Source organism: Heloderma suspectum, chromosome 1, assembly GCF_057233095.1.
Source record: "Heloderma suspectum isolate Gila_16-S chromosome 1, 16-S_ref, whole genome shotgun sequence".
In the NCBI taxonomy this organism is placed as follows: domain Eukaryota; kingdom Metazoa; phylum Chordata; class Lepidosauria; order Squamata; family Helodermatidae; genus Heloderma; species Heloderma suspectum.
In genome coordinates, this window is record NC_139458.1 from 334,387,624 (window position 1) to 334,413,384 (window position 25,761).

Below are 25,761 nucleotides of genomic sequence, written 5' to 3' on the forward strand. Positions count from 1 at the left end.
GGGGGAGAAAATACCCTTCGTAACTGCACTTTTCCAAATTTTGCAGTGGAAAACAAAAATATGCATATAGAGAAAATGTTACAGTGTGCCTTGTATTAGGAAAACTGCTTGCAAAAATGTGCAAAATGCATACAAAAAATGTATTAGGAGAAATGTGCACAGAAATGCTTATGAATTTTCATACAAACGTTTAAAAAAATCAAGTTCAGGACAAACCACATTTAGGACTTCTCATTTGGAGAAATTCTCAAAGTTTGAGATGAACCCAATTTAAGATTGCAACAATAAGAAACTGAGTGAAACCAAAACTGACAGATTTGTCCACTGTAATTGTTCAGATAGTAAGCTCAAGAGGGCACTTTCCCCATATCTATCACCATAGTCCAGTGATCAGAATTCTGCTGATCTGTTAACTAGAATTAAGAAGTCAGTAACAGGCTGAAGGTTAATAAGCTCGCTCTCACTCCTTTGCCTGATTTCACCTGTCACTCCCATTGTCAGCATTAACTGTGGTTAGGGATGTTGCGGGTGCCCGACTGGGTCTGACTCTAGGAGGTGGTGCTCATCTCCATTTCTAAGCCGAAGAGCCAGCGCTGTCCGAAGATGCTTCCGTGGTCGTGTGGCCGGAGTGACTGAACACCGAGGTGCACGGAACGCTGTTACCTTTCCCGCCAAAGTGGTACCTATTTATCTACTTGCAATTTCTTGCTTTCGAACTGCTAGGTTGGCAGAAGCTGGGACTGAAGACAGGAGCTCACTCCGTCACGTGGCACTCGGGTCTCGAAGTGCTGTCCTGCTGACCTTCTGGTCTGCAGTTCAGCGTCTTAACCACTAAGCCACCGCAGTCCCCCGTGTATAGGTATACCCTATATAGAGGGTATAATCCCTCTAATATTGCGCTTATTTAGCTTTCCCAGCTACAAACTGCGCATATGTAAATATGCACATTTTTTAACTTCCTGTTTTACGTAGCAATCAAGGGCGTGAAAATGGTGGGCGATCACCTAACGGGATCACGGTGAGCCTGGGGAACTCGCTGAGCTCGTGGGCGGCCTGAGCACGGGTCCGGGGGGGTGCGAGCGGGGGCGCCACTTTAGCGAGTGCCTGGAGAAACCGAGCTAGGGTGAGTTCTTACATCCCTAACTGTGTTATGGTGTTAGATATTGCACTGACCATGGTTAATGAGAACTAGGATTAACTTTCAATCAGAGTTTTAAGGGAACTCTGATGGAAACAGACTGAGATGCAAGGTGTTTTCATAGAGGAGACTTAAATTGTAAATGTAGAAATAAACCTTGCACTGGCCACAGAGTGCCTTCAAATTACAAACGGCTTTCTTCTTTTTTTCGTTGGCATTATCAGGAATCAGAGGTTAAAATAGTGTGAGAAATGCTCAAAGATAATTTATGCTTCACGTGTGAAAAACTGTTTTGCAAGGCAATTCTGTGCATGTTTACTCAGAAGTAAGTTCCACTTTGTAAGCCATGGCTTCTGAATATATTTTCCAGCTAGGGCATTGATGAAAGCCAGGCTGAAAGGCACGCTGGCTGGATTTAAGAGCTGTAATGCTCAAGGAGATCTCTTACACAGCAGGGCTCCCTGATTCTTTGCAACACGACAGGAGTGAAGGAACAACAACAGGAGCTTGTAACATTCAGCATCCTTGCTGAGAGAGCTCCTCCAGAAGGGGTGACCTAAGTAAAATAATGATAAACCAGGTTTGCTCTGAGGATGCTAATAAAATTACTCCATGGCCTTTCATTTTAAGACATGGATTATACGGCACTTGTATCAGTCCTGGAAAGCATGCTGCTCATCATCACACCACAAGAATAGCTGTTCAGATCTGTCAGAAGTGCTATAGGAAAGCTGCAGTGAAAGCAGAAATAATGTGAAATAAGTGAATAAGATAAAGTAAATAACTGATTAACCCACAACAGCTGAAGTAATGGAATTTAGGCAGATTTAGAAATGTTTCGTGACTCCCCTTTCCCTAATACACATCCATTCAATATTCTCAGGGTAAAATATACTCTCATGTTGAGAGCCTTTGATAGCTAGTGGTTATCAAAGGCTGCTAGGTGTGATTCCTATATATTCCCTCCAGGATCAGAAGCAGCAAGTCTCTGAATACCAGTTGCTGGGGACCAACTTCAAGAGAAGGTTTTACTTTCATGATCTGCTTATGGTCTTCCCATAGGCATGTGGGTACTGTGGGAAACAGGATGCTGGACTAGATAGTCCATTGGTCTGATCCAGCAGGGCTCTTTTTTTGTTCTTCTGTTCATCAAGAAAATGTTTCCTACACAAAGGTAAGCAGGGGCTATGACGCAGCCAGTAGGGGCCATCTGTCAGGGGTGCTGGGGCTTGGTCCTTTGGCCAGGGAGAAACCAAATTAAAAATCCAACATAAAACATGTAACATTTCTCCGAATGTCTTTTATCAGAAGTGTGATGTATTCATGGGTACACTATGGAGCAGATTAACTCTGACTAAATCAGGGGATTTAGATGAAGCCTAAAGTATGTGAGGATGAATGATCTTTGATCCTAGCAGGGAGATGATTACTGGGTTTTAGCGCCCTTCTGAATTCCATGTGGGATTCAATTATTCACTACTTCTTCAGGCAAATAATAGATTTACTTAAACTGAGACCCCCCTATTGGAGCCAAAGCCTGAAAGAAGAGTCAGTCTCCCAACCTAGACTAAGATGAGGGATCTACCCTGTCTTGCATTTGTCTTCTAAGAGCTCCCCTTGCTAGTAGGTTTCCTATGTCACCCTTTATGTTATGCTTCTCATGTCTTTTGATATCTGATTTATTTCATCTAGCCCATAAGAACACCAATAGTGCTTCCTCCTTGTTTGGCAAGTCATATGAACAAATGAAGGTAGCTGCCTTAAACTTAGACCATTGTTTCAAAGCAGATACTCTACTACTGAGCTATGGGTCCTTTCTTAACAGCACAATCCTGTGCATGTCTACTCAGGTGTAGGTCTCATTGAGCTCAATGGGACTTACTCCCAAGTAAGTGTGTATAAGAGTGCTGCCTAAGATATCTGGGCCGGAACCCTATATGGTTCTGGCCCCGCCTATCTCCAGCAACACCAGACCGGCTGCTTAACAAGATGAGCCTCGGATGGCCTTCTCTCTGTCCCATCAGCCAGGACAGCTAGACTGGTGAGGACGAGGGAGAGGGCCTTCTCTGTGGTAGCCCCCACTCTGTGGAACTCCCTACCTAGGGAACTCCGCCATGCCCCCTCTTTAATGAGCTTCCGCCACGCATTAAAAACATGGTTGTTCAGGCAGGCATTTGGGGTAGGTTAGGGTATTTTTAGAAATATTATGTTTTTAATGTAGAATTTTATTGTTTTAAACTGTTCTATTGTTGTACATTGCCCAGAGTGGCTGGGTGACCAGCCAGATAAGCGATTAATAAATTTAATAAATAAATAAATAAAATAAGGTGTGTGTGTGTGTGTACAGAGGAACTTAGGGTTGTAACATGCTAACATGTTCATAGTCACTTTGGCAATGCAGATTTAGAGAATAAGATATATTTTAGAAAAATGACTTCTTCCTTTTAGGCAGTTCCACTTAACAATGGAAGCCTGCAACAAAATGTTGCAGTGTATCCCTAGTGTGTATGTTCCCTGAGCCTGTGGCTGAAGTAGCTGAAGTTGGCATCAAAGATAAGAGTCCCAGCTCTAACTTATGTCTTACTTCATGTGCAAAATTTTATTTTATTTAATGCATTAACATTAAATTGGAGAGCTGGGTGAATTTGCATCTCTCAGGAGTTTTTCTTTCCACAGTTCCAGGACTTTGTTCATGTTACAAGGTTTGTGGTAAGAGAGAAGAAAAGACTGGGTTAAGCCTTTGGCTAGCAGTGACTGGGGAGGCATATTGTCATCCACAGAACTGTCCTTCTTCCAAATTTCCTCTATAAGGAGGCAGTGATAGCAAATACCACTAAAAGGGATAGGAAAAAGGAGAATTAAGTCCCACCCACCCATGCCCTGCCTCATTGGTTTCCTGTAGATATTGAAAAGTATGGAGGACAGGATAGAGCTCTGTGGAGCAATAGTTTCCTATCTTCAGGCCACCTTCTGGTCTGAAACCATATTGAAGTGGATGTATTGAAGGAGGTTGGACTCGATTGTCTTGTAGGCCCCTTCTAACCCTACTGTTCTATGATACTATTCTATGAGTCTAGAGAATCCATAATCTAGGTAATAATGGGATAAAAGAAGGTTGTGGGCCAGACAGAACAGAACTAAATAATGCCTGTGACCTGTTTCATCTTTGGTCCTTCACAAATCCCCTCAAAAGTCCCAGTTTATGGATCACTGTTCTCTGTTCAGCTGAATCCTCTACCAAGAAAGTAAGTGCAGGCATAGGTCTTTCTGCCCATATAACCAGTCTGAAGGCAAACTGAATGATTCCAAGGATTCTCTGGAGAGGTGTTGTTGTTGTTTTAAATTCAAGCAACCTTTATATGTTTACAATATAAATAAATGTGTTTGAAGAGATCCAATGAAACGTAGGCTTGATTATTTGGGAAATGTTTTGGTTTTCTGTCACTGATGTTGGAACAGATGGACTTTTTAATCACACAAAGTGACAGCAGATCTGTAGTTGTTAGGCACAAAAGACTAGCTGACTGGAAAATGCAACAAAAAAGGGGAAACAAACCAGATTAATGCTGAGACTGGAGCTGCCACTCTGCATCAATGGAGATGGAGGCTACAATGGAGGTGGAGGCTACAATTTCTAGAAAGAACCTCTAAAAGCAGTATACCTTTCCTTGGGCTGAAGCCCTTTCCTACAGGCAGGAACTAGTGCGTGTTGCAATTCCTGGTCTCAGGTGAAGAGGAAGGAAAGCAGGGAGCCTTGACTAGGGGAGGCAAAGCACCTATGGTTGGCACCCTGCTCTGGCAAGCAAGGAGTGTAGCAATTTCAGTGATTTCAGCCTGGAGCCTTTCCTCTGGGAGGAGAGACTCTGAGTGATTTCAGCAGCAGTGTGGCACTGTACCCTGGAGGGGTGAGGCACCTAGTTATTTCAGCAGCATAGTCCCCCCCCCCTGGGAAGGGGGGGGCTTGGGACTGCCCCCAACTTGAGGCTTCTTATACAGTTTATTTATTTCATTTATTAAATTCAGAGTTCAGAGAAAGGCAGTGACATCACAACTCTGATGAGCCAGACGCGGCTCATTGGCCCTGGAAGAGGTGCTACTTGCTATGGGAGAGAGACTGATTTGGCCTCCTCGATGGCCTTGTAGGCCCCTTCCAACCCTACTATTCTATGATTCTACTATTCTATGATTCCTATCCCGTATAACAAAAGAGGATGCTTGGGGAAGATGGATGTACTTGCCAGAAACAAAAGCCCTACTTGCTATTTCTTACTCTTTTAACAAAAGATGACTTTACATGTCAATGACTGTCTTAAAGAGGGGTGTCAAGGCAGGAGTTCAGCAATAGGAGCATATTGCAGGTGGTTGACTAGGAAACTTACCAGATATCACTCTTGCTATCCAGCACATTCATGTTTTGCTGAATTTTACCTCATCTTTGCTTTTGGGGAATGCATTTTAAGCAGTCCATTAGAAACTGAATTGTTTGATCTAGTCTTGCATGTTTCTCTCAACCCCATTGCTGTGCCTTTCTCCCACCTTTGCTGAGGCCTGGCTGAAGATGCCTGGCTTTTTGGCTGTGTCTGGAGTCAGTACTGTTCACCCAAGAGAGATACTTTGTAACAGACCTGGCTATCTAAGACACCACCTGACTTGCTATGAGCCTGCCTTAGTACTAAGATCTGCAGGAGAGGCCCTTTTGGGGGCATCATTACCCTTAGAGGCCCCCTTTGTCAAGAACACATGAAAGAACTTTCTTCTGTGTTGCCCCCAAACTATGGAATCAGCTCCCACAAGAACTACAATTGACCCCCACTCTCTTGACCTTTAAAAAGGTATAATGATACATCTTTTCCATTTAGCCTTTTACAATATGTAGTTTTATATTAAAAATTACTTTTTAATGGTCCTGTTTTAAATTTAGTAAGGTTTTGTTTTCTAAATTGTTGTGCACCACCTTGATGGCTTTTTAGCAGACAAGATGGTATATAAATCTTAATAATAAATAATAATGAACAAAACAATTCATTCCATGGATATAAAAGAGAGGCAGCAATTCTAAAAAGTCAAAAATATCATATCATACTCTTAGGGCACAATCCTATGGGGATAGGCGGCCGCCTCCGAACTCAGAGGCGACTGCCTATCCAATGCAGGACAGGAGAAGCAGGGAAGGGATCGTTCCCTCCGTGCTTCTCCTGCCCTGCATTTGAGGCTAGACAGCCGATTTCAGCTGTGTAGCTGAGAGAAGGTAGAGTGGGGGAGGAGGCTTCCAGACGACACATAGGATGTCTCGTACTGGCATTTCCGCTTTCTCTGCCCTGGAACGCCCCCCAGAATGCCCCATTTTGGCCACTCTATGCTCCTCTTTGGAGCGCAGAGCACAGGGCTGTTCTGCACTGCCTACAAGGCAGCGTGGAAGGGGAGGAAATCCACATTTCCTATGGCCATCTAGCCGCTGACTAGCGGCCATAGGATTGCTCCCTCCGAGAGTGATCCTATGCACCCTAGCCAGTGTCTGCAGGGCATAGGATTGTTTGGCTTCCCGGCTCTGAGCATGGAGACAGGGCTCTGAGCTCAGAGCCAGGAAAATGTATTCCCTGCCCCTCCCCCACCCCCTTGCCACCAGTGCAGAAAGAACCGAGCTGGCTGGTGCTACGAGCTCACAAACGCAAGCGTGTAGGGGGTGAAAGGGAGTGTTCCTGGGAGCAGGGAGGGGTTGAGACTGGGGACATGGGGATACAAGCTATCCCCAGCCATTCCCAGCATTCTTCCCTCCCCCCTCCCCGAAGCCTCCACTAGACAGGCAAAATCACCCGTCTAGCTAAAGTGCTCTGCATTGGATACTCATAAGCTGCCGAGTTCAGAAGCTTATCAGTACCCAGGGAGGATCAGGTTGGATTGTTCCATTAGAAGATAGGCCATGACTATGCTGCACGTTTCAGGTGAATCCTTTAGCAAGAGAGCAGGTAGCAGCACCCTATGACATCAATAGGATGGAATAACTGCGAGGTGACAGCAGGGGTTCTCATTTGATACAGATATTGACAGAACAATTGAACAGTAATTTAAGGCAGACTAAGACCCAGTATGATACTATTATACAGGAAAGAAAATTAGTAGGGAAAAGCATCACACCCTATGCTCCTGAAACATTAAACATACTGTATGTACGCAAGTCAGGGAGCAGAAATGCGTAAGGAACAGTTCTTTGGGGCAATAATTTGAGTTGAATGGTAAGATAAGAGAGCCCAGGGGTACTCTTTAAATGTGGAGAATTAATTGAAATGTGTGTTTCTGCTGTCTTTACAATAACTGAAAAGTTCTCTTTTTCAAAAAGAAAGATTTTTCTTTTAGCATGGGGAATTAAAGTAATCTGTGCCATTTTTTTTCAAATGTTTCATTTACAGATCTCTTAGTTTTATCTCCTTGGAAAATAATTAGGCAAGTGTAAAATGGGAGAAACTGGTTTAAAAAAAGAAAAAAAGAGATTGCATTCACCATTGTTGAAACTGGACAAATGAGTTGAAGTTCCTGAGCTTAGAATGCAACGTCTTTATTTTCTTTTATTTATGGAGATTGATCAGAAATGAAGAGCTATGCTCCACTTGGCCAGCCTCAGATAACCTTCTGGCACTGACATTTTGGACCTGTTGAAGTTTCCAGACACTTTTCAAGGACACTTTTCCAACATAGAGCATATTACAGTAGTATAGACTAAAGGGTACTAAAACAAGAATGACCATGGAGAAGTCTGTTTTACCAGCTGGTGTACAAGCTTAAGGTGGTAAAAAGCACCCCCAGTCATGGCCACCATACGAGCATCCAAAGGGAGTACCCCAAGTTATGAACCTGCATTGTAAGCAGGGGTGCAACCACAGGCAGGCTGTACAGCTATCTCCTGGGGGCTGTCTTCACGAGCAATTTAGTGCAAAATTACAGCAGTCTGAGGCCCTTCGCAACAGATGACATCTTCGCCACCCAGCCACTTCCCTCTTGAAAAGTGTCATTTTCTGAAACTCCTTTTATTCCAACTTTTTTTACTGAAAGCGGCTCCCTGGCAGTTTTACCACAGTGTGCTATGTCCCCCCCCATTAGAATCATAGAATAGTAGGGTTGGAAGGGGCCTACAAGGCCATCGAGTCCAACCCCCTGCTCAATGCAGGATCCTGGGCATTTAATGCCCATTAAATCCTGGGCATGTCTGTGTGACCATCCATATAGAACCAAAGTCCAAGTAGTATGACTAACTTGCAAAACCAGATCCACGCTAGGATTCTCTGACAGTATTTTATAATCTGGTTTAAAGCCACTCTTTTCCAGACGACTTTTAAAGGGGAAGGGGGTTAAACTTGCTCAGCACTTGTTGTTGTTGTTGTTGTTGTTGTTGTGTTTTTATATTTTATTGTTCAAAGTTATTTATGTATTTTATTATACTGTGAGCCACTTTGGGAGCTTTTAAGGGCAGAAATGATGGGATTTTTAAAAACACAAATAAATAAAATAATATATTATCTGATTTAGTGACAGCCAGCTGCATTACAAAGATGTACAGATGTATAAAAGACACCATGGGAATCAACTATCCGAACTTATGGAGAAGCCGCTATATTTTGAATATGAAGATGTTGAAGAAGCTAGGCATTCTTACATATGCCTTCACATTCTTCTTTGTCTGTACTTGGTCTTCTTTTGTATAAATAAAAGATTCTTCACCACCATACCTGTATAATTTATGTTTCCCACTGTGGTTTTGCCTTTCTGCTTTTCATACATGTTGCCCATGTCTTTCAAATGAGAAATTGCAGCTTTACCTTGTTTATCTTGTTTTTCACTTTGGATGCAAATAGCCCTATTTGGACATTTTCCTCTGATGCAAGTACAATTGCATGAGGGGCGGAGCAGGGCCACAACCTCTGGCCCAACCCCTGTTGCCTCCACCTCTGCCATATTTTGGTAGGCACATCTGTAGAGGAGATGCTCCAATCACATGGGTAGAACAAGCTCCCCTCGACAGGCATGCCCCCTGCCCTGGATGTGAACAGGGGGGCAATGGGCAGTCAACAGCAGGCGCAGGGCCAACACTGCCCTGAAATCCCCATCATGTGATTGTTACTCGTGTGAGGATGAATGTCCAAGTAGAGCTTTAATCTCAGTGTAATAGAAATGCATAAATTCGTGCCTCAGTGGGCAGTTGAAGGAAATGAAGAAATATGTAGAAAAAACACATCAGATGGACATCCGGATCTTTGGCCCAAGTATCAGTAATGTGTCAGTAAGCCTAGGACACATGAATGTAGTGATCTACTATAAACTGGGCCCTTAATGCAACGGTTACATCCAGAGCATATTATTGTGACTTCTCTGATAATAAGGACAGATTCTGATCCCTTAATCAAAATCTATAGTATATATGAGATGAATATTCTGACAGGTTGCAGAACAAGGTTTCAACCCAAATCATATTGGTAACCTTGGTACTTTGTAAAAAGGAGATAGAATTCTTCTCTACTTGGCCACTGAAAAGGAACAGAAACACAGTTCTAACTGCCTTCTCCAGTTTTCCTTGTGACATATCACAGGGTCCCCTATAAGGCCCTGGCCCCCAAAGGTCACTGGGTAAGTCACTCAGCCGGTCCACTGAGACCAGACTTGCTTGATATCCTCCAAAACAACCCTCTGCTGTCGCCTACTGATTTACATGGAGCCAGTGGCTGTGGGACCACTGGCAGCTTCATCATGTATCGCTGTGATCAATCCTGTTGACTGTCTGGTTTTCTCAACCTGCAAAAAAAGATTTAGCAAAAATCTTGTTTTTCTTAACTAAGGACCAAATAGCGTAATCCCATGAAGACATGAATTCTTCAGCAATTAAAATATACCTCTAGAAACCAGTTAACAAGTACCACCACCACAACATGGAACTTCTTTCCTTTTTCCTTCCTGTATTAATGGGATACAAATCTATGTTCATGCTAGTATAATCTTTAAATGGCAAAAGAATAAATGCTTGAAATTTAAGTCCTTGAAAGGCAAGTAAAACCTCACCCAGAGAAGTGTTAGCAGATATGTTAATAATCTAATAATATTCATGAATATTAAAGAAGCATGGAAAAATATTCAAACTAGCTTTACAGTGTTTTCAAGCCAGATGTCTGTTGGCATTTATAAGCAGGATCTCTGTACTGTTCACCAAGATGCATAATTTTTTTGTGCGCTAATTCTCAGCCATGGTATGTAGTCATCGCTTTTCTGACAGCCATCTGCTCTGAGCTCTCCATTCATCCTCAACATGAACTGGGATTGAGGAAGCAAATAAACAGATTTGGAAGGGAAGATGGTACTGGGTTATTGCATGAAATTCTTGTAAAATGTTATGGTTTCAAAGGAATTATCAAAACCTAGTTTAACCATGAACTAATTGGGCAGCCTACAGGAAATCACAACTGCTTGATCTCAATTCCTCATTTATAAAAAGGAATACTATTTACATAACTTCCAGTCTTGTTTGTGAAAATAAATGAGAGGGACTGAAATTTGCTTATGCTGTAAGGGCATCATACTCCTCTGAGGGAAGTCAGTGCCAAAGCTGTTCCCAGTTCTACTGTTTATCTCTTGGTCATGCTGGATGCGTTGTATGTTTCCTGCTATAGGAGGGGGTACACCATTCTTCCAACTCATTTTCCCACATAAGTCAATGGCTTCCAGTTGGGAAGATGGTTGAGGCAGAGCCAAAACTTTCACACTGGAGTCTACAGAACCAGAGTTAGGGAGCAGATGACTCATAGAATCATCATAGAATTAGAGTTGGAAAGGATCTTGTAAGTTGTCTAGTTCAATGCAGGATCTGCAATGCAGGATGCAACTGCAGCATCTCTGACAGATGGCTGTCCAGCCTTTGCTTAAATATCTCTAGTGACAGAGGGCCCAACACATCCTGAGGCAGTCTGTTCCACCGTTGAACACCTCTTACCATTAGAAAGTTTCTTCTAATGCTCAGATGAAATTTGCTTCCCTGCAATTTCCACTCATTGGTTCTAGTCCTGCCCTTTGGAGCAACAGAAACCAAATCTGCTCCATCTCCTGTGTGACAACCCTTCAGATATTTGAAGACTGCTCTCATGTCTCCCTTAATCTTCTCCAGGCTAAATATACACAGCTCTTTCAATCGTTCCTCATTGGACATGGTTTCTAGATCCTTAGTGTCCCTCCTCTTAACTTGCTCCAGTTTGTCTACTTCTTTCTTAAAATCTGACACTCAGAGCTGGACACAATGTGCTGTCTGACCAGTGCAGAACAGAGTGGAACTCTTGCATCTTGTCATCCGGACGCGATGGGCACTATCCAAGTCGACACTAGTGCTAACGTAAATTACATCACGCTAGCGTAAGCGATCTCCAGAGCAATGCCAATAGCGTTTGTTGGTGCAACAGGTTTCGCCAGAAAACCTATTGCCAGCTAGAGGTTGCTTACACTATCACAAAATAATTTACACTAGCAGTTCTGTTGAATTGGATAGTGTCCTGTGCTTCTGCTAATGCAGCCTCAGTTTCCATTACCTTTCAAAGCAAATGTATTGCACTGCTGGCTGTTATTCAGCTTGTGATCAACTAAGACATCTAGATCCTTTTCTTGAGTACTTGTCAGATTCTGTAGGACATACGTGTCCCATAGAGTCTAAGGAGGAGTCCAAGCATCTGCCCAGCCCTGGATCACATCAGCCCCAGAAGGTGGAGTCACAGGCTGCTACCCAGAGGTGAAGTGAACCACAGCAACTGGGCTCCTCACAAGTAAAGGACTCCTCATGAGGAATACTTTTTTCTTTTTACACAAGCCTGTGATGAACTTCAGCTGAGCCCTTTGTGGGGCTCTGTAAGGTCTGGCTATATCAGCTCATAGCCAGAACTTGAGAAGTGCTGGATGCTATCTCAGTTTCTGCTGTCTTGAGGTCTTGTTTTCTTTATTTTGTTCTGTAATAGAACCTTTGTGCTACTGACCTTTGGACCCCTGCTTGATTCTCCTTCTTCGACTGTGTTTGTGTCTGACTCCTTATCTGTGTTTAGACCTTGGCTGCTCCTCAGACTTCTCTCTTAGAACTCTCCCTCTTGTCTAGTAAGTGGCTTTGGCCACTGCTTGTTTGTTGACTTGCTCCTGAATTTGTCTTTCAACTGTTGTCATGCTGAGACTGAACCAGCCAAACTGTGTCACCCCATCCTATACTTGTGCCTTTGATTTTTTTTAAACACCTAAATGTGGGACACCTGTGCTCCATTTTATTTTGCTGGTTTAGGCCCAGTGTTCCAGTCTGTCAATATTTGAATTGTGATTCTGGCTTCCCTGGTATTAGGTACCCCTCCCAGCATTGTGTCATCTGCAGATATGATAAGTGCCCCTCTTTGTGTCTCCCACCTCAACTGTGCTCCAGTCCTCTCCCTTGACTAGTGCTAGTTCTAAGTTTTGGAGGGGCCTCTTGAGCAAGATATCCTTGCTGGTCCTCCTGTTGGTGAGCAACAGGTCCAGGGAGCTCTTGATGGTGCTGGGGTGTGAAGTCTCTGGAGGTGCCCATTTATGGGGACCCCTGATGCTGGCCTTGCCCTTGACACTGGGGTCTTTAGTGCCTGGGTTGGGGAGCAGGTTGGTTTCCCACCTTCACTATGCCCTATTTGCAGCTACTTTACTTTCTCTCATTGTAGTCAATAGGAGCCATCCAAAATGTGCAAAAACTGACCTCTGCTTCAGACATAGGTGGTTCCAAGGTCTAAGTCAGAGTAGAGGCCCAGTTAATAATAAGCAGGTGCCACATATTTAGGTGTCCTAATAGGGAACCGTTTTCTCTCTATATATTGTAATGTACACACACACCAGGGAGGAAGTCATATGTTTTAAAAGTATATTTTGACACAAAGTGAAGAATATAACCTGGGGGAAAAGTTGCCAGTCTAAAAGATTTTTTTTTTCTCTTGTGCTTAGAGCAGAAAAATAAATGAAAGGATCAGCAACTGAAAGAAGCGGCAACACAACAAAAATGCATTAGCTCTCTTTTAAACAAGAAAAGATAACAGAGCTGTTTAATGCTGTAGGAACACTTGATCAGAGCAGTAAACTTGGACTGAAAGGCTGTGGTATTGGATTTTGTTTGCCTCTGGACAAATAGTTTTTAACATCATATTTTCCAGTCTGCAAACACTGCTGTGTCTGGACAGTGATTTCTACAAATGGAACTTATTTTCCAGTTGTATAAAAGTGTTCTTTTACATTGTGGATTGAGTGCATTAAGTAACTCCCTGTGGTGCACAGCTGGAAATTATCCTTTCCTGCAATGTTTTGTTTTGCCCCAGCGTTTTTGTATGCCTACTCACTGTGTTCCCACACACCAGCATAGCAGCGGACATGTAGCTTTTTTTCTTCCCGGGGATGTTGCTTAGAACATCTGAAACTGCCAGATTTTTTGTATTGCTTTTGGTCTATTTTAGTGACATTTCAAGGTTTCCTCACAGTCCTGGAAGATGATTTTGGAAAAGTTAAGATGCTATTTAACCAGATTGTTTCCTTTCCTCTTTTGAAGTGGGAAACAGGGGAGGTAATTGTCTGAAATCGCCATGTGTTAGAGGAAACTGTGGTGATATTAGTTAGAAAAAGAATGGTTGGGTGGCATGGTTGGATGCCATCATGTCTGTTTTAATCTTTTATAAAATGCATTTTAGACTGACAGTTTGGAAACTTCTGCGCACTCTGCCTCTATGAAGCATGAAGCTTTGTAGCCTTTAACACTGGCCTGTTCACCTTGTGTCCTACCAAGTTCATCAGCAATTGATGTTGATTTTATACATGTCTTGTTTTGCTGCCTACATGGACTAGCAAAAGAGCGCAGTTATTAGGCCAAAATATGTAGCTGGTGTGGGCTGTGTTCAGTTTGGTGGGTCGCGCATTATGCTGGCCAGCTTTAACTGTGCCCTCAGGGAAGAGTCTGTCATGCTCTTTGTTCAGTGCACCATGTATTTTACCCTCTGCTGGTTTAGCGCCTAACAACAACAAATAAGATAATGAAGGGGAAGAATTGCTAGGATATTGTGCATAATTTCTTTGTGGTTTGCTTTTTAATGGCTGCTAGACTTGATCCTCCATGAATGGAAAGACTCCTCCCAGTTGGGAAGGAAACTGGGATCCAGCAGAATAACAGTTTTCACTTATTTCACCTTTCTTCTATCTGTGCCACCTCCTACGCTATTCTAAAGGATCCCCAGGCCGTTTGAAGCCGCTTTTCAGGGTGCTTCAGAAGGAAGGAGGAACTGGCAAAAGTCTCCACTTTGCTCCCTTTCTCCAGTGTGACAGAACTCCGCTGAGTGAAAGTCTGGATCCAACCCGGTGCATTTTGGGCGACTTGGCTTTACTTTAAATATACGCTTAGGGAGCGATCCTATTGGGACAGGCAGCCTCCTCTGAACCTGGAGGCAACCGCCTATCCAATGCAAGGCAGGTGGAGCATGGAGGGCATCTTCTCAGCTGTGCTCTGGCCACCCTGTATTTGTGGCTAGATGACCAATTTCAGCTGCCTAACTTCAGGACCTTGGAGTGGGTGGGGGGAGGTCAGATGACACATAGGAAGCATTATACTGGCACTTCAGCACTCCCCGCCTCTTGGAATGCCCCCTTTAGCCCCACTCCACGCTGCTCTTATGAGCCTGGAGCCTGGGGGTGTGTCACTTATGAAGCAGTGGTGGAGGGGAGGCAGTTCTCTGGGAACTGGCCTCGGAGTGCAGGCTCTGAGGTCAGTTCCCAGAAACCGACCAGTCTTATGGCCATCTAGCCGCTGTCTAGCAGCCATAGGATTGTGCCCTTAAATGATACTTTTAAGTCTTAATTATTCACATACTTGCACTGCACCATAATGGGGGTGTGGGAATTTGGGGGAAAGAAGGCAATTCAAGTCACTAGAAAAGCCATAATAAATATAAAATATATTTCTATGCTTTCACTTTACCAAACTATTTGTTACATGCATCTAACAGCATTCTTTCTTATATGTTAGCTTGATTGTAGTTTAAGATAATGTTGTGATGAATATGAATGTAATCCAATCTGAATATCAAATCAGACGTTTACAAGGGTGATACAAAGAGAAAGGGATGTGGAGAAAAGGGAAGGGAAGGGAAGCAAAGAGTTTTCACCCTAGACCATCCAATCTAGTGTCTCTTCCATTCACATACTGCCAGTTACATTAGTCCTCTTAGTGTGGGGACAGGTGAAACAGGACCATATAACAGATGCAATATTTCTAGTCACCAGAAGCAAACAGAAATTGATAGCTGCCAATCTTTCCTTCTGTACCAAACCCAAATTGGCAGCTTAGTGCAACAAGAGGCACCAGCCAGCTACCCTGACATAGGAAAATGTCTGAACCTGGACAATCCATGGTTTGTTGTTGTTATCTCTGGATTGTGTAACCCCTACATAACCCAGGGTGTCCAGGTTCATATGTCACACTAACAACCAACAAATGGGATGTTTATAGGTTGTTCAAACCAGAAACTGCTTGTGCGCTCCATGCACAACCCTGCAAATGTGGGTTAATCAACTCAAGATTTGCCATTGTGATATGTACACTGCCTCACTCATTGTATCTTAAGGGATCACATTTTTACCTGTTCCGAGAATAAGTAAATTGTGATACATAATTGACTTATGGATGGTGTTTCATTGGGTCTCAGCATTTATTATTTTTATAGTCATAATTCAGAATACAGGGAATTATAAGACATGGATATTTTGAGAAATATCTTGATTTGACTGCTCTGTTTCAAAGGCATTATCCAGAAATTACATTCCCAAATTGCACAAAGACAAATGAAAGGAAAGACCCTGCCAAGTACCGAATCCCCCAGTGCCTTTCCAGAACTAGATTACATGTCTTCTGAACATGGACAAATGTGATGTGTTCTAGGAAGACTGCAGTTCCTATTCTAAACATAAGCTTAAAAAAACCTTTTAAAGGGGCTTTACCCTGATCAACTGTGGAGCAAAGGCTTGGCAATTCATCATCAGCAATCCCGATACTTGAATTCATCGTGGTAGGAGGACTCCTACCTTCTGCTGCTATTGTGCTCTACCTGCCATCTCTGCTCATGTATGCCACCGGGGAGTTGAATATGACAAGATTTCTTCTCTCAGAAACACTGGCACATTGACAGTCTCTTTAATAAAACATCTAACAATAGTTACTTGTGTTTATGCTGGTAACGTGTTGCATTATGGGGCCAAATCTTGTTCTCAATGGCATCATGTTGGCACAGTTGGGAGTGGTATTTTCTTTTAAGTGATTTTGGTAGTTTGTTGCAAAAACAGCCACATATAACATACCTGTAGGTATGTCTGTGCACCTGTTTGTAAAATGGTGCATTTGTACAATAATTTATAGAGGTGCATGTAATTAACCTAACAATCTACGCAGAGAGCATATTAATTTCATTTTAAGTTTGGTAATTACAATGAAGTAATTGTTCTGACAATTTCATATTATGTACCACTTTAAATACCTCCCTGAGCATGGAGTTTCTGTTTAAAAAGCGATGCTAAATGCTGACTCCAGGGTAGATTTAGGATAGTTGTATTTCTTCAGAGATGGTCTTCCCCCATTTAGAAAGGAAACAGTGTTGTGGGGGTGTTTTTATGGGCCATGAATAGTGTTCCCACTCTATGTTTGACTTGACTACATGTTCACTTCCTAGCAAACCTGCTATTGCAACATATTTTGAGCCACAACCCAAATCAATAGACATTTATCAACTTTCAAAGCACCAAGCTACTAATCAAAGTAAAATTAACAGTAAGGCAAATGTCTACAGAAACAACAGTCCAAAATTTAATAAAATGTTATGAAAAGTTAACTGCATGAGTCACTATTAAATCCAATATAAAATAAGGAAGAAAAAGATGAAATTAAATGATAATATAAATGTAACACTTTAAAATATCATTAATAGTATCAACTTGAATTAAAATGTCTCTGATTAAAACCTTCCTATCAGTTTATAATAGCAGGTAGCAACTAGCACTTAAGATGAAGAAGTTATATCAAATGATGTTTCCAACTGAGGGCCAAAACAATTACTTTAAATCTGTATCTCACAGATATCTTTTTTGTTGTTATTTTAGAGAAGGTGCAGAGGGGCTGAAACAGATCTTAAAATCCATGCCAATGGTAGGGTCCCAATCTGGATTGGGAGTCCTGTGTCTACTCAAGAGTAAAAATGGAAAAAGATGTAGCTGCTAGATATGGGTTTCAAGTAATGTTTTGCCCTGAATTTAAGAGATTTTATAAAAGCCTCTGTGATCAGTTCAGAACCGAGCTTAGCAAACTGATCTGTTTTGCAAATGTTGACAATCTATTTTTTCTCAGCCCATTTCCAAAATTTCCAAATCCCATCACACTCATGACATAGATTAGAGGTGGTCAGTATAGGGCCCTCTAGATGTTGTTGGAGTACAGCTCCCATCAGCCTCAGCCAGCAGAACCAAAGGTGAAGGATGATGGGAATTGCAGTCCAACAACATCTTGTGGGCCACATATTATCCATCTCTGACTTATGTCACCACAAGTGCCATGGGGATGAATGTGTCCTTTCCTCCCTGTCCTCCATGAGGCATTCCTGCAGCCAGGAAGTCTCAGTACCCTCAGCAATGTACCAGTAACAAGTGCCCTGAAACATACCATTTCCAGGGCACCTGACATCCATACTAAGTACTCATGTGCCCTGGGAAATGGATATTTTCCAGGGTTCCTAGTGTTTGGTATACTAATACAGCCATTGCAACATGCAAAAGGTACACTGCATCAGACTACAGTTAGACCTGGAGAAGAATTTTAGGGCTAAATGCTGAACTGGTAAAATGGACCAGTTCAGAATTACCTGGTTTGTAATATGAACTTTGGTAACAACACTAATTCTTACTAAACCTAAGTAATACTATTCAGAAATTGACAGCTGATTGCTCTTACTCCGCCATGCTCACACATGCCCAGGTTCAAAAGGGGCAAAGCCATTGCTCTCTCATCAGTTTTTTAGGCCAAAACCATAAACAGATGAGTAAATGAGAACTATCCTAATCTGCCCCTAATTAGCCAAATTTGGTTTGTTTTCTCTCTGTTTTGCAGTTGCATCTGTAACTATTAATAACATACACCCAGAAAAGTTAAAAGGGCCACCTGATGACATCAATTATTTTTCCATTTATGGGTGGCTATGCTTTTAGCTTAACTCTTACCTTAGTCCACCTCTAGCTATAGAAGGACCAAAAAGGTGTATGTGGACTATCACACACAGCCACACTACCCATGATACTTATTGAAGTAGTTGTGTGAGCTAGGTGGGATTATGTAGGTCTGCCACGTTTTATCGATCAGTATGTTTTTGGCCAATTTCAAAGCTGTCCCAAAATAGTCACAAGCAGGGTTCTTTTAGTTCTTACTAATAAAAGTGCTTAGAATAACTGCAGGTGGTATGTCCTACCTTAGAGGAAGCATGCGTCTCTCAAAGTCAAGTGTGAATGCTTTTGAGAGCTTTTCTAAATGAGAACTTTTCTGCTGCATCTGCTTCCAGATTCTTTGCGGATTAAAATAGAATCTCCACAGGTTTTTTTTTTCTTTTCCTGCTTTTCCATACTTTCCACTATGTAACCTTCAGCTGGTGCTGTGGTGTAGTGGAACAAAGCAGAATAACACAACTACACTGGTGGAGAGTTGTGGTTTGTTTCATCATTCCAAAAAATACTGCATTTTCCCCATGCCCCCCCCCCCCAAACCTGCAAAAGTAATTGGAAAACATAAGACAGAAACTGGAGGATGGTAATGTCTAAAGCACCCATAAACAACCATGAGTGAGGAATGATGAGTGCAAAATAAAGCCTAAAGTGATCTAAGATCAAATACTAAATGGGAATTAACTTATCTATGGTTTCCATCTTATTTTTTAAGCAAATTCAATGTTACTGTTGCAATGCTATTTTGAAGACCTTAAAATGGCTGAAATATTTTCCAGAGGCAACTGAAGTTGTTGGGAAAGGGGTGATAAGTGGGAAAATGGCTGGCATGAAAAGCACCCTCTATGAGGTTAAGCACTTTCTATGCCTTGCTCTTCCATGCTTGAGTGCAGACTCCTAAGGCTTAAACTCTGTGTGTGTGTGTGTGTGTGTGTGTATGTGTATATAGATGATAGATAGATAGATAGATAGACAGACAGACAGACAGACAGACAGACAGATCGACATCCATCCAGGGAGTGCTACATGCATCTGCATATAATATCTAATTTCCCCTAAAAGGCTAGGGTGTCCCCAAGGGAAAATAAAATGTATTTCATGCATGTTTGCGTGAGTGCATGGCTGTGTTTCCACCAGTGATTCACTCCAGCCTGGCTGTGCAGTGAGGTATCTGTGTTTCCATGATGTCATAGCCATTTAGTACCAGCCCTGCATTTTATCACTGAAAAACCACTTCTTCTGAGACTGCTTATAGTCCAACTTTTCCAGCTTACCATGGCTCCATTACAGACCTGTTTCCACAATCGCACTGGGCCCAGTATCATAGTCCTGCCCATGGGGCGTGTAGACCAGCCTTTGTGAGTGTGTCATTCTGACTTCAGTGACCCAACCCTTCCCCTCCCTGTTTTCCAGAAGTTTCATCGCCATTTTGGAGCATGATGCCAAGGGACCAACTTTTAAAACGTCATTGAAAATAAGCACTAGAGCACAGCCCATGACCCCTGTCCGGGGGCGGGGGCTCTCCCATTGTGCTGAATGAAGCTTGCTCTCTCAGTGACCACAGAAATAAGAGAGAAGCCCCTCAATTGACATGGCACATATCAAAGCCCAATTCCTTAAATGTGATTAAGTGCGATCTCAAGGCTTCGGTCCATTGCCTTTAGATGTAACTCATTCACAGCTTCCATATAGAGATCCTGTGGATTAAAATGAGGGCTGGATTCACTCTCTTTCCCACAGCAAACACATTAGTGTCTCCTCAGAAGTAACTCCCACTGAGGTGGATGAGGCTGAGATTCCCCCTCAATTGAAATGACACACATTAAAGCTCATTTCCTTAAATGTGTTCAAGCGACCAAGTGAGGCTCCTATGAATTGCCTTAGGAAGAAAGTACATTGCAGCTCCGTTACAGCTATCCTGTGGGTTACAATGGGGACTGGATTCCATTTACTACTCTTTCTCACAATGAACCCATTAGTGTCTCCTCAGGAGTAACTCCCATTGTGCTGAATGGGGCTTGCCTTTGAATGCCTACACCAGAATTTACAGAGATTCCCCCTCAATTGAAATGGTGCACTTTTAAGCCCAATTCCTTAATTGCGATTAAGCGCAATCTCGAGGCTTTGGTCCATTGCCTTAGGACGTAACTCATTCACAGCTTCCAAGTAGAGATCCTGTGCATTAAAATGGGGGCTGGTTTTGGTCTCTTTCCCACAACAAACCCATTACTGTCTTGTCATAAGAAACTCCCATTGTGGTCAATGAGGTCCTCTGGGTTAAAATGGGGGCTAGTTTCCCTCTTTGTGTTCTCCCCCCGCTTTTCCCAGCACAAGCATATGTGTGTCTACTTGGAAGTAACTCCCATTGTGCTCAATGAGGCTTGCCCCTGAAATGCAGGTGCATCTGGACTTTCAGGGGAAAGGAGAAAGGGGGAGAGGGGGAAAGCTTCTCTTCACAGCAAAGTTGTTTCCTTTTTTAAAATCACACACTCCTCCATTAGCTTCTCCTTCTGTTGTCCTGGAAACACGGCCAAGCAGGCAGGAACACGGATGAGGTAATCAGACCCCACCCAGACTCCACCCAGCCATAAAGAAAATAATTCCATCACAGCTCAATGGAAACAGCAGAGAGCCCCAGGCTACAGCGATGATAAGCCGGGACTTTAAGCACTGTGGAAACTGGAAAAGGAGAAGATGTGACTGGGGAAACGTTGCAACAAAGTTGCAAGCCAGGTGAAGCCGTCGGCGTGGAAACACCCCCTTGGTGTGTGAGAATGGATTAAGGGAAAGAAAAATAAAACGTGTGTGAGCGTGTTCCCCCTGTCATTTTTCTACCTTCCTCTTTTATGTTCTTGTAATTTTCCAACATCTTACGCTGTAAATTCTTCTCTGCCTCACCATATGATGTGCTTATACTGTCCTCCCATTAGATGAAGTTATATGTGGTACACCTGAAAGCAGCGTGCTGGTCTTCATATTATGCTGACATGATTGCTTACTTTTATGTTGTTCACGCTACAGAACTTCAGACATAATGATGAGGTTGTAAGTCAGTCAGGAGGTGCCACTGACGATTCATATGCACTTTCAGCACCCAGTCTTTGCTGTGTGACCCCCACTGCAGAGAGCCATTAATATCTCTGAATGAAAAAATACAACAGTTGTAACAATATAAAATTAAAACACAATAAAAAGGGGATGTAATCTGTAAAGATGTGGCAAACTGCAAATTCAATATAGTCCTGGCTATTGATTGACTGGTTGTACAAATTGAACAAGTTAGCAGCTAATTGGGTGCCTTGCTTAGGCAATATGTTTAACATGGCTTTTATAGGGAGCACTAGAGTCACTAATGTAGAATGTCAGAGAATAACTGTACCATGACCAAAAGGGTCAGTAATTAAATGACACACAGGTTAATTGCAGGGACAGACAAGGAACAGAGATGCCAGATCAAAAGGAATCGGCTGAATGATGCCACATTAATTCTAGAAGGAGAAAGAAGACAAGCTTTAGAAATCTGTTACACATTCAAGCCCATCCTTGGCAATTCTAGTTGAGGTTAGGCTTTGTGCTCATTAAAGTCTGGAGCTGGAAACAAGGAATGAAGCCAGGCACGGGGGTGGCAAACATAAGATTCCTCTGTAGCTCTTAGATACAAACCCACATTCCATTCAGTGTTGATGTCTTCAGTTTTCCCAGTCCCCAGCCCACATTGTTCTTTTGTTGTGGCAGACCTTAATATTTGATTCAATTTGTTGCTTGAGGGTTTTTTTTGTTCCACTGTTATTTGGAGCTAGGATAGATGTGACCAAAATGTGGGACTTGCAATAAACTGAAGGTGCATCATGTTTGCTTGTTTTGGTATGTCATTAAAACACTGAAGTAATTCATTCAAATACATGTAGATTGTTTAAAAAAAAAAGACAACTGGTTGGGGGCACAAACACATGATGGCGAGGGAGTTTATTTAACCTTCAGCAAGCACGTATATACATTCACACAGCTTCTTAAGTGGGAAAGACTCTTCCCCCCCCCCCTTAATGTAGATTCTAGAGGTGGAATTTGCCAGAGGATTTTGATGGGTTGTACTGTACTGCTATTTAGTTTGTTCTGTCCATTTCCTGAACCTCTTCTAAAAGCCCAAATAACTGAAGCAAAATTAGTATATCAAGCATATGCTTTAATTACTGCACCAGAGAATGCAGAGTTTCAGTCTCTACTTTACAGCATCATTTTTCTTTTTTCAGGTTTGTTTCCAGCAGTTCTGAATTTGGCTTCCAATGCTCTCATAACAACAAATGCTACCTGTGGTAGAAGAGGTCCTGAGATGTACTGCAAATTGGTGGAACATGTATCTGGCCAACCAGCAAGAAACCCTCAGTGTCGTATCTGTGACCAGCACAGCAGGATTCCAAATCGTATGTGTACATTTCGTTGTTTCACGTTAACATTCTCTGTGTATGCGTCCAATCTTTCATGCATTTTTCTGAGCCACAACCGATGGCAAAAGGAAGAGGGCCCTCTCAGTGGAATGCTCTCCTCAATGAGGTCTGCCTGGCAGTAATATTGTCATCATTTTGGTGTCCGGTTAATACTTTCTTCTATTCCCAGGCATTTAATGGTTTATGATGGGCCTTTAATATCTGTTGTTTTATTAGGCGCCAGTATTTTATTATAACTGTTTTTAGCTATTTTAAAGCTGCATGTGTTGAAAATTGTATGCTGTGTTTTTATTACATCGTATTTTGTGTTGTTGTTTTTCTGTACAACCCAAAGAACTTTGTGCATTGGGCAATATATAAATTATTTTCTATGGGAGAAAATGGTTTATGGAGTGTTCTTGCCACAAATGGAAGATTCCCTCTTGGGGCTAATATCAGCTTTGGGGTTGGGGGATGGGGAGGAATTTTCAACAGGACTGCAGTGTGCAGGGAAAAGCTTAAATATCCCCACATACTGTGCAATACCTCAGAGAGCCATACAGTATCCTGGTTAGGCCTCCCTGCAGCTGATATTTAAATAAAAATATATATGCACATTTAATACTTATACACATCTAACATTATGTGTAATTTGTAGTATGGCCCTTATTGCCTTGGCTGGAAGGTTTGGCCATCTTTGGTGTAAAATAAGGTGCTTGATTGTCTTTGTTTATCTGTTATGTAGTAAGCACCTTTTGAATAATTTCTGTTATTTTTTTTCTGGCTCAGTGCTGTGCATGTGATTCTTAACCCACCCACACCCCACTCCTGACCCCTGTTTTCACTTTTTAGTGTTCTCTATGGAGAAGAAATACCAAAGACTTAATTCAGCACAGACACTTTCCCTTTATCAACCAATCTCCTGAAGAATGCTTTTACAGGCTTAGTTTTTTTTATACAGTCTGAGAATTCATGGTAATACACCATCTTGATGGCCTTTTAGCAAGTAAGGTGGTATATAAAGGTTAATACCAAAACAAATAATAAATAATAGACAAGAATACTAACATCTGAATACCGAATTCTGCCCTCCTCCACTCCCCATCAGCATTGTTAATGCTACCTGCTTAGTCAAACTGGAGGAATGGGAAGCAGATACATAGTCCTGGTTGATGAGTATCATGGTTAATGAAGGAGTTGTGCTGCCTTGCTGTGCCTAGTGCTCTCATGGGTTCTGCTCCAGGAAGGGAATCCACTTTTCTTCACATCAGCCACTTTGTGATTAGATCAGAGCAAGTCTGTCCCTTTTCTTCCTGCATATACTTTAAACATTCTGGACATTTTCCTGGTTATTTTGAGAACTCTCCTAACAAAGTAGGAACACCAATAACATTATTTGCAATACTTCAGAGCCATACAGTATCAAAAATGACATAATCACTTGCTTATCTGTGTGGGTCTGTGATCATCAGTGCCTCCAATAAGGACACGTTGTGGTCAAATTCTGGGACTCTCCACTCTAATGTCCCATTCTATCAACCCGCACTGCAACCCTTAGCCTCTGTAAAGAGCCAGTGTATTGCAATTCAATCTGTCTCTGTTAATCTGCTGTGCAGCCAGCCATTAAAATAACATGGTCTTTCATTACAAATTCATCTCATTTTAAGGTTTGCAAAAATGTTCATTTGGCACCATGAACTGTTTTATTTATCCAGAGATGGCCCTTTAATAAGAGTGCCATGTAATGCAACCAGACTTTAAATGGTCCCCTTGGAATTTGTGAATCTGGTACACCTCCCCTTAATTATTGTAGAAGGAAATGAACACACACTCCCTGTTTAATCATATGTGAGCACAAATTAAAGACCCACACTTTGATGGGCTGCCTGTGTGAGCCAACTCCCTTGTCATTTATCACTGAGGTAGGTCCTTGTGTTACGCCTGCAGTTCTATCCTTTTTTACTAGCAGGGTATAGTATATTTTGTCTTTCCTTTTTTTAAAAAAAATAAGGAATACATTCCAGCAATTAATCAGTGGTTTCAAATTAATTAAGATTAAACTTCTGTAATGGGATTACAGTTAATTGTATATTCATCTCTCGTTCCTCCTTTTCATGACTAGCCCTCATATCAATTTCACTTGAGGAGGCTGATAGCAAAATTTCCAATTAGGCAACTTCTATCACTATCACCTTGGAGACTGGGTTTGATTTACAGCTGATTTCCCCCCAAAGATACTTTTAAGCTCATTTCTTTAAAAAAAAGATCAGACATCGTAAAAAGATCAGACAGTACCTACAGCAAAGGTTTCCTCCCTCCCACCCTTTGTATCTTCTTTAAAATACAAAGATGAATCCAATAATAACTCAATTCTCTTCCTATTTTATGACACACTGCTGTTAATGCTTCCTAGTGCTGCTGAATCATTTGATATTTACATACAGTTTATGGCATTTGCAATTTTAAGACTGACACCTTCCCTCCTACCCACAAGAGTGCTTTAATTGTGCTTTCAAACATGTTCAGACATTCTGTTTTTTCAGTAATGAGACAGGATCCCTTTTCTTCAGTGAGTTAGTGATGTGATACGAAGCCATGAAATTAGAGATAATCAATCTGATTACTGGATTTAAATAACTGTTGATATATTGTATGCAAAATCCAGATAATATGTGTTGTATCCAGATCTTGAGTATTATCCATTGCCCACATTGAGTAAGGGAGATGAATGCGCACAAACAGTAAAACCTTGGCTGGATTGGGATCTGCATGTGCAGCATGGCACTGTACACATTGATATCTTAGCTGGATAACTGTATCCAAAGGATAGGGATGTACCTGCGGTTCCTGTTGTTTACATAACCCAGATTTCCAGCAGGGACTTAGATACTGAGTCAGAGAGGCCAGTGGAAACAGGAGGGCCAGTAACACAACCTAGACATCAGG

At 42.1% G+C, this 25,761-nt stretch overlaps 1 protein-coding gene across 1 annotated transcript in view; it reads left to right on the forward strand.

Moving 5' to 3' along the window:
- The window catches only part of LAMA2 (laminin subunit alpha 2), a 619,437-nt gene that overhangs the window by 129,186 nt on the left and 464,490 nt on the right, over positions 1 to 25,761 (forward strand). The window contains exon 2 of the mRNA XM_084827486.1: positions 22,642 to 22,812. Within this exon, the coding sequence (XP_084683612.1) occupies positions 22,642 to 22,812 (171 nt within the window). The remainder of the gene's footprint in view (positions 1 to 22,641; positions 22,813 to 25,761) is intronic.